At 39.6% G+C, this 9,687-nt stretch overlaps 1 protein-coding gene across 1 annotated transcript; it reads right to left on the minus strand.

Annotated features, from left to right (window-relative positions):
- Positions 1-300: 300 nt before the first annotated feature.
- On the minus strand, positions 301-9,425 carry LOC115920620 (fibropellin-1-like; the record flags this gene model as incomplete). Its single annotated transcript, XM_030976817.1, has 12 exons — positions 301-353; positions 1,399-1,515; positions 2,309-2,432; positions 2,597-2,688; positions 3,239-3,368; positions 4,099-4,211; positions 5,532-5,629; positions 6,132-6,207; positions 7,191-7,313; positions 7,778-7,819; positions 8,438-8,566; positions 9,312-9,425. Coding segments are annotated over 12 exons (1,211 nt in total), but the record flags the coding sequence as incomplete, so codon positions are not given.
- Positions 9,426-9,687: the final 262 nt, after the last annotated feature.

Below are 9,687 nucleotides of genomic sequence, written 5' to 3' on the forward strand. Positions count from 1 at the left end.
GTCATGTTCCCTGTATCCAATAACAGTACTGAATGATAATGCTTTTTGTGCTAAAAGGAACCAGACTATTTCTCCTACAAGCCTCGCTTTGGTTACGGTGATTTGAACAGGCAAAAATCTTGATGGCCGCAACATGATAATGGTCTAAAAACATTGTTTTGAGAATGTAATTCACTTGGAAAATTAAAAGATGTTTAGTTCAGACAGTTCAGGAATTAGCGGGAAATTCTAATTACTTACATGTCTCGCAGTTAAGACCGGACAGCCTTCTTCACAGTTACACAGGTAGCTAGTGAACCGTTAACAACAGGTACCAGCGACGCCGCAAGGGTTACTCAAACACGGATCAAGCTCTGTGATGAAGACAGAAAAAAAAGAGAATTGATGCAAACAAATCGGCCATTTGTACATTAATAAAACACTGACAATTTTACGTTGAAAAGGAACATCAAAAATGCACACTGAGTGGAAATAAATGTTTATGAAATTAAAAATTGAGATTGAGGATTTCCCTTACCGATTTCACAGAACGTTCCTGCATACATGGGACTGGAACATGGCACACGAAGCCCCCGTTGGACGTTGACAAACACACAGCGCCATTTTGACATGGCATGCTTACACAAGCAGTTACTATGGAACAAACAAAACAATGACTTTAACATCACCCTTTAAGAAAATTTTTTTTTTTAAATGGTGAATAATAATTTTGTAAATCACAAGTCCATCACAAGCCAATCTCATGTTCATCATAAGTCAATCAAAAGTCCACTATAAGTCCATCACAAGTCAATCACTAGTCAATCACAAGTCAATCACAAGAACTTCATAATTCAATCACAAGTCAATCACTAGTCAATCACAAGTCCATCACAGTCAATCACAAGTCAATCACAAGAACTTCACAAGTCAATCACAAGTCCATCACAAGTCCATCACAAGTCAATCACAAGTCCATCACAAGTCCATCACAAGTCAATCACAAGTCCATCACAAGTCCATCACAAGTCCATCACAAGTCCATCACAAGTCCATCACAAGTCAATCACAAGTCCATCCCAAGTCCATCACAAGTCAATCACAAGTCCATCACAAGTCCATCACAAGTCCATTACACGTCCATCACACGTCCATCATAAGTCCATCACAAGTCCTTACAAGTCCATCACAAGTCCATCACAAGTCCATTACAAGTCCATCACAAGTCCAGCACAAGTCCATCACAAGTCCATTACAAGTCCATCACAAGTCCATCACAAGTCCATCACAAGTCCATTACAAGTCCATCACAAGTCAATCACAAGTCCATCACAAGCCCATCACAAGTCCGTCATAAGTCAATTACAAGTCAATTACAAGTCAATTACAAGTCAATCAAATTTCCCGCAATTGTCTTACCAGTCTGACAGATCGGTCCGGTGTAGCCCGCCAAGCAGGCACAGACGAACTCACTGGAGGAACTAGAAGTGCAAACACCACCAAACAAACAAGGGTTGCTGCCGCAGGGGTCCGTCACTATGGAAACCAAACAAAGCATTATGGGTAATTCATGGTATACGAAAATCGCTTGACTGCTGCTGTTTCGTTTTTGTAAGTGTTTTAGAATTTATCTTATACAGCTGCACAGTACAAATGATCTTTGCACTACTTGTAGATATAGAAAGAAAAAGTTCAGATGATTTTATTGATCTTTTTATTAAGATTTTGTTTCTGTTTCTTACCAATTTCACAATGGGCTCCGGCGTAACCATTAGCGCAAACACACGTGTAGCAGGCCCTTGTGGGAAGCATACGCCTCCATTATGACAAGGGTCACTCTGACATGGAATAACTGGCGCGACATCTGTACCAGAAAAATATAAATAAATAAAAACCAGAACATTAAGTTTTGTAAGAAGAGAATGAAACAGGTATTTGAATATTTAAATGGTCCTTAAAGATCACTGTAGATGCAAGTTTTGAGTTTCACCTAAAAAAAACTCAATTAATTTTTAAAATTGCTATTTTCTCACAAAACAATAGCTACCCACTTTCGAATGAGACATCGAACAAAAAAAATGGTCCAAGTTATATGAAATAACTACGTAACAAATTTCAAATTATTTACGGCCTGACAAGAATTCGGTCCTCCCAAAATTTTGAAAATTCATGATGAAGACGAAAATTTGAACTTATTCAAGAGCTCAGATAGTACATCTTTAAAAAAAAAAAAAAAAAAGGAGTGGAAAGTCACAAATTTTAAGAATTTGGATTACAAGTTAATAAAATTATCTAAGAGTTAATTCTCCAATAATTAAAAGTCTCTTACAAGTTTCACAGTGGTACCAACGTAGTTGTCGGACAATCGCATAGATGGCCAGCACTGCCTTGTGGGTAACAGACTCCTCCATTCTGGCAGGGGGAGGGTTCACATGGATCTGGAGGGGCAGGCGCTGTTGAAAAAAAATACTCAAGATTATTATAAATTCTCATCGTCAACGTTCTTCCATTCAGTTTAAACTATAAAATTAGCCAAACAATTTTGAAAACACAAAAATCTCAAAAACAAATTATTTATTTACCGTTTCACAATGAACTCCAGTGAAGTCATTCACACAGGAACAAACGTAGCTCTCTTGAACGCTGCTACGGAAACAGACTCCACCATTCTGGCACGGGGAACTGTCGCAGGGATTTGAGGGACAAGACCTAATGATTAAAAAAAGGTAATAAAAGTGTTTTTAAGAACAATTCTTGCAAAACAAGGTATTTTTTTAATTTTACAACTCTGGAGTATCAAAGATAGTGTGCTGATTTAACCCTAAAGGGGACGGGACATTTTGACTATCTCACAGCTGCCCCCCCCCCCTTCAGATCTCAGCCATCAAAAGACAAAAAATTATGAAACTTGGTACATGCATAGAACAACTTAATATAGCCATACCCAAGAAATTTTATGACTATAGGTTAAAGGTTTTGGAATTATGACTAATTATTTATTCATATGCACCAATGGTACTTCTGCTTTGTGTACACTACAAAAAGTTTCGAAGCGCAGCAAACAAACGGTCGGAATTTTATGTTTTTGGTATCGAAAGATGTGCAAGACTCGAGGCTAACAAGTAAGGAAAGCTCGCGTGGGGAATTTTTTTTGCAAGGGTATTGCGGAAATATAATGGGAGGGGTGGATTCCACGTCCCCTCCCCCCTTGGCCCTTTTAGGGTTTGATAGGCAGAGGTTTTTAAGTTGTTTCACTTACTTATTTCGCAGTGCGTTCCAGCGTAATTCTGATTGCAGAAGCATCGGTACTCCCTGTTCAGATCGTACACCTGACCAAAAACCATTGTTGTGGCACGGCTGGCTGAGACACGGGTCAGCTGGAATAGAAACTGCAAAGTAAACAACAATAACAACACTTTATAAACAAAATCCAAAATCAGCTACTGAGCTACTAACCACAATTTTGCCTGGCAAGGTTATGTGATAAAGCCCCAGTTACACATTTACGGTTGGAGCTACGAATATCCACGGTTTACCAAGAATCCATCAATCATAATGAACCCGTCGACGTTCGTGGAGAACTTTCCCCAAATGCAATACGGTTTCAGGACGGATAGCCACGACTGTTATACGGTTTCTCTACGAATACACCACGGTTTGTCAAGAATATGGACGGACTGGGCCACGGATGACCAAGGTTCTCCTATGAATAAAGCGTGGATATTGATTGTACAACCTAGCGGCACCCTAGCATGTCCGGGCACATCCGTAGGATGTATAGATTTCTACCACGAATGAGCTACGAATCTCCAAGAATATGCACGAATAGCCATGAATAACAACAATAAGTACGGTTTTGTCCTGCGGAGTCCCACGGTTGCACTACAGATTGATTTTCACGACGTTTCACCATGGAAGTTATGAACAGTTTCAAACTTCCGTAGCCCCTCCATGAATACCCAAGGAAGATGACGGATAACCACAGATGTACGAAGGATGAATACGGTACTCCCACGGTTTATCATGAATTTCAAACCGTGGATATCCTAGCTCCAAACCGTGAATGTGTGACTAGGGCTTAATAATGCTTTTTGCTAAGGAAATATCTTTGAAGCTTACCAAATTGGCAGTTGTCGCCGGAGAAACCTTGCAGGCAGCTACAGTGATAGGCACTGCCCAGGTTGAGGCATTCAGCTGATTCAGGCAAGGGTTGCTGAAACACGGGTCTGAAACTGAAAGGAAAAGAAACAACTTCTGGTTTAATAACAGGACCGTTTCATTGGACAAGGGAAATATATCAGGGGTGCTGATTGGCTGCCCGAGAAAAAGGAATCATTCTGATTGGAGAATGTTGCAAGAAAAGGGTTAGATACCTACTAAACTGGCCAATAGAAACAAGTATACTTGGTTGGACCGGCTCTATTATCAGCTTGTTCCCAATTGTCAAAGACTAGGCAATAGATTAACACACATTTTGGATACAGCTAGTACTTTCGACAAGAGATTTTGGACATGGCCAATTTAGCGTAAGACAAGAGATTTTGGACATGGCTAATAGCTTTAGACAAGAGATTTTGGACATGGCTAATAGCTTTAGACAAGAGATTTTGGACATGGCTAATAGCTTTAGACAAGAGATTTTGGACATGGCCGATGGCTTTAGACAAGAGATTTGGACATGGCCAAATTTAGCTTCAGACAAAAGATTTTGGACATGCCAATTTAGCTTCAGACAAGAGATTTTGGACATGGCCAATAGCTTTAGATAAGAGATTTTGGACATGGCCAATAGCTTTAGACAAGAGATTTTGGACATGGCCAATTTAGCTTCAGACAAGAGATTTTGGACATGGCCAATAGCTTTAGATAAGAGATTTTGGACATGGCCATAGCTTTAGATAAGAGATTTTGGACATGGCCAATAGCTTTAGATAAGAGATTTTGGACATGGCCAATAGCTTTAGACAAGAGATTTTGGACATGGCCAATAGCTTTAGACAAGAGATTTTGGACATGGCTAATAGCTTTAGACAAGAGATTTTGGACATGGCCAATAGCTGTAGACAAGAGATTTTGGACATGGCTAATAGCTGTAGACAAGAGATTTTGGACATGGCCAATTTGGCTCTAGACAAGAGATTTTGGACATGGCCAATAGCTGTAGACAAGAGATTTTGGACATGGCTAATAGCTTTAGACAAGAGATTTTGGACATGGCCAATTTAGCTTCAGACAAGAGATTTTGGACATGGCCAATTTAGCTTCAGACAAGAGATTTTGGACATGGCCAATTTACCTTTAGACAAGAGATATTGGACATGACAAATAACTTTAGACAAGAGATGTTGTACATGGCCAGCTGGGTGGTCAAAACGTGTACCAAGAAGGTAAGGGCTCCAAGTAAAAATGTGGGGACTTTGATTGGTTAATAAAGATTGCCATTTTGCTTGTTTGGAAAAAAACGGCTATTCTGATTGGTTGAGATAAAGGTTCAAGCTTTCTGATTGGTTGAGATAAAAGTATGCACTGTCCTGATTGGCTGAGAGTTTTACCTGTTTGGCAGTTGATGCCGCCATATCCTGCCGTACACTGACACACGTACTCGGTGACTGTGTCGGTTAGACACCGACCACCGTTCTGACAAGGGTAACTGGAACAAGGGTTCACAACAGCTGAAAAAAATTACATAATAATAATTATCATAATGTGGTGCTCATATAGCGCTTTATACCAAAGGTCTCAAAGCGCTTCACAATTATTACCCCTGTTCATCAGACCATGAGACTATTTTTCTGCAGCAGATCAAGATCAACGCATTTCGATCTCTAACTTCAATGTACCCATTTATGCTCCTGGGTTGAGAGAGGCAATTGTAGTAAAGTGTCTGCCCAAGAACACAAGCATCCGTGCAATCTGGTCTCTACTCTCACAGGTACCCATTTATACTCCTTGGTGGAGGCAATTGTGGTAAAGTGTCTGCCCAAGAACACTAGCACCATGTTCTCTAGTGGTTTCGATCCCACACTCCACTCTTCTCTGTTATTTGACAATTCATTGCAAGCAAATGTTGGCGAAGTTTTTGGTGAAAAATACTCTTGACGTGTACTTACCCATTTCACAACGCAGTCCTTGCCAACCTAGGGGACAGTTACAGGCGTAATCGCTGGTCGATGGGAAAACAGGTACCACCGTTGAGACAAGGGTTGCTACCACATGGGTTGGCAAGATCTGAAAATAAAAAATAATAATAACAAAGGGATGATATAGTGCCATATTCTGTTAAAGGCCTATAGGATCATTGTAAAAATTAAAAACAAAACCGCCGAAAGATCATGAAACATCCTACTGGAATGTGGACAAATAATAGCATCTTGCATCTTGTGAAATCAGTGCGCCTAGCATGCTGTCACTTTCAAGAAAAGATTAATTAATCATTTCCTCGTGATAGTTAGGAACAAACCACTGCACTTTCAACGAAAACCTATGCTAGGCGTCAAGAAAATGAAGATGCATTGTCACAATTTTCTTAAAAAGTGTGATGTCCACTGAGCTGAAACTGCAACAGGTTAGGTTTGAACATTCTTCTCGGATTTTGAGTGGTGTTATTATTGGAAATGAACAAAATGCATGCACAGTAAACGATCTTACATGCTTTTAAAAGTTATGCTCAAGACACTTCACGATGATTAAAAAAATGAACCTTAAAACAAATAAGAAGAATGGCTAAACTTTAAAAATGTACTGTAAAATAGCATGGCTCACATAATTATAAAGACATAAGAAATCATTCTTATTTATTATTTATTTCTTATTTTAACTGGGTAGCTCATTCGGTGGAATCCGCTGGTCTCCCATGAGGTCCAGTAAGAGAAGACAATGAGAAGAAATTACAGTTTTAGAGGTGGGAGGAAAACCCAGAAGAATATTCTGTGGAAAACCCACGGAATCAGGCAGGGAATGAAAACCCAATCATAATTGGCTCAGGCGGGATTCGAACCCGGTCACAGCGGTGGAAGGCGAGGAAAGTACCGCTACGCCACCTGACTCCCCTAACAAGACAAACATGTGTCTATGAAATAGTTACTGATCTCTGGAGATGTAAATTGGCTCCGACATTCTTGCAGGAAAATTGAGCTTTTGAAAAAAAGAATGTGGCACTATATATTTAAAAAGGAGGAAATTCGTCAACTGCAAGATTTTGTACAACTCACCAATTTGGCAGTTGTTGCCGCTGTAGCCAGTGGGGCACGTGCAGATGTAAGCCTGGGTGTTTGTAATGACTGAACAGAATCCTCCGTTGATACAAGGGTTCGTCAGACACGGGTCGGTCGAATCTAGAGAAACACAAAATCACAAGAATTAGGTTGCTGTTTTAATGTCCTTTGTCACCAAGAACAAGATGGTGTTACCCACGAAAAATTCTTCAAAGTTGTACTCAAAACTTGATATCTCGAGTAGCAAAGTGAAAAACTGTCACGGTTATGAACTTTTAAAGAATATAAACAGTATAACAGCTGTTTTTAAACTTCATTTTCCCCCTTATTGTATTCTTAAGTTGCGTTTAAGCATATAACAGCCGTCAATATTGATTTTGGGCGGCCAGAAGAGAGCAGGATTCTAAACGGGAACAAACTGGCGTATATCACGTTTTAGAAATGATCTCATCCAATCCTCCCATCTTATTTACTCCCCCTACCCCCCCCCTCAAATGTACCTACCTATCTGACAGTTATTTCCGGTGTAACCAGTGGGGCAGTTACAGACATAAGATCCCCCGGATTGCGCATCGTACACACACCTCCATTCACGCAAGGATCGCTGGAGCATGGCCTTGCCAATGCTGTAGAAACATCACAGGAAAAAGTTTCGACAAAGTCACAAAAAGAATGAAATTCTAAGTTGCAATTTTTCTATTTTGAACGGCATAAATGGGTAAACGGTCATGAGGAAAACAAAAAATAGGAAATCACCTAGGCTTGACTCACAGTGTTGCTAACCGCAAAATCTGTGCTTATATTCATCATTCTGTGCTTACAGTGCTAGCAAGAAAATTCCTGCCCAATTTTTGGCCAAAAAGTAGCATTTTAATGAAAAATATCTTCAGTTTCACTACAGTTACAGCCTGAACGCTGATATCACATCTAGAACAGGTTTTAGAATACTCACGTAATGAAAATGCAAAGGTATAAATATTTTTAAAAAATGCAAATATGACAGTAACTTCCAGCCTCCTTTTCTGTGTTTTGCATTTTTAAAAAATTGACCAGAATTGGACCTGAGCCGATTGTTAAATATGTTCACGGACCGTAATTAGTTAGCAAAATTTGGTAACCAGCCAAAATGCCATGCAATGTAGCCTGTAACTGGTATACCCAGATAACATTTTGCTTAACATACAAAACATGCTAAGCGGTATTTTCCTGCTAAGCGCGCATTCGGTCCCAGTATAAGCACGAACCTGGTAGCTCACAGTTGGTTCCCCTGAAGTCCTGTGTGCAGAAGCATACATACTGGTAGTCTGCGCCAACAACGCTGGTGAAGCAGAAACCAAAGTTCTGACAGGGGGCACTTCGGCAAGGATCCGGTTCTGAGGGGATGGAAATGACATCTTTAAGGAAAGATTCTCCAACTGTATGTGAGTTATTGAGACACTTTCCGTAGGCAATGTCACAGCTTTAAAGGTGATTACGTACATTCTGAAGAAATCTGATCATTCACACAAAAAATCTCTCAGTTAAAGTTGCATTATTGTGCTCTTCAAAAAATGGAGATTATTTATCCTATCAATTCTCAATTTGCATGTTTTGTTTAATGAAAATATTGTTTATTCAGATTTTGCGCAACAAATGAATTTGCCCTGCGACACCGAATTATTGTCAGGCAGCTGATAATTCAAATTTTGTAAAAACCTAATTCTATAATTAACATGGGTGGATTTTGTCGTTCGATGTACTCATTAAAAATTGAATAACTTTCAATTGCTAGGAAATTAGTAATTGGAAAAGCACATCTATTTTTAGGTGAAAATCCAAAACAAAACTTGGAACGCATCTTTAAAGCTTGCTGTCCCCCTAAGGAATGTAATGAAGTCGTCTGCATTGTTGTCGCCTGATTGAAATGAGTAAAATTTTGCAGCATCCACAAACAGATGTTAACATTTTCTGATGATGCAACAAGGTTTAGCATTATTTGCTATGTCAACGGCTTATCTTTCTTGTAGAATCGCTTATTTTTCAGAAGCATATGAAGCCGAACAAGTTGTGGCTTTTTCCCACCAATCACATTAAAGGATTACCTCATAAATATGTATGAGATACAATTACTGAACTTACCAATTTGGCAGTTGGAGCCTGACCATCCACCAGCACAGGCGCAGGCAAAGCCAGCCCCAGTCGTGTAGCACAAACCATTGTTCAAGCACGGGGAACTACTGCAGGGATTGAAAACTGTGAAAAAACATAAAGAGTAACGATTTCAGATTTAGTCTGTTTAACCTTTTAGTGGTGCTTGAAACTTCCTGAGCACTCTATGATTTTATTGAGTTAACACAAACATTCAGTGGGTAACGTGTGATGTAGGCAAATTTACACTGTCAACACTTTTTAAATGTAATGCATAGTCTCAGCTCCAGGATTTTACCATTGGTAACCTTCAGAAGTGCGGCCTTTTGCTGAAATGCTCTTTTCCAGACGGTGTCCCAGAGATGTT

This window comes from Strongylocentrotus purpuratus, unplaced genomic scaffold (genome assembly GCF_000002235.5).
Source record: "Strongylocentrotus purpuratus isolate Spur 01 unplaced genomic scaffold, Spur_5.0 spur5_contig_88, whole genome shotgun sequence".
NCBI classification, from domain to species: Eukaryota; Metazoa; Echinodermata; class Echinoidea; order Camarodonta; family Strongylocentrotidae; genus Strongylocentrotus; species Strongylocentrotus purpuratus.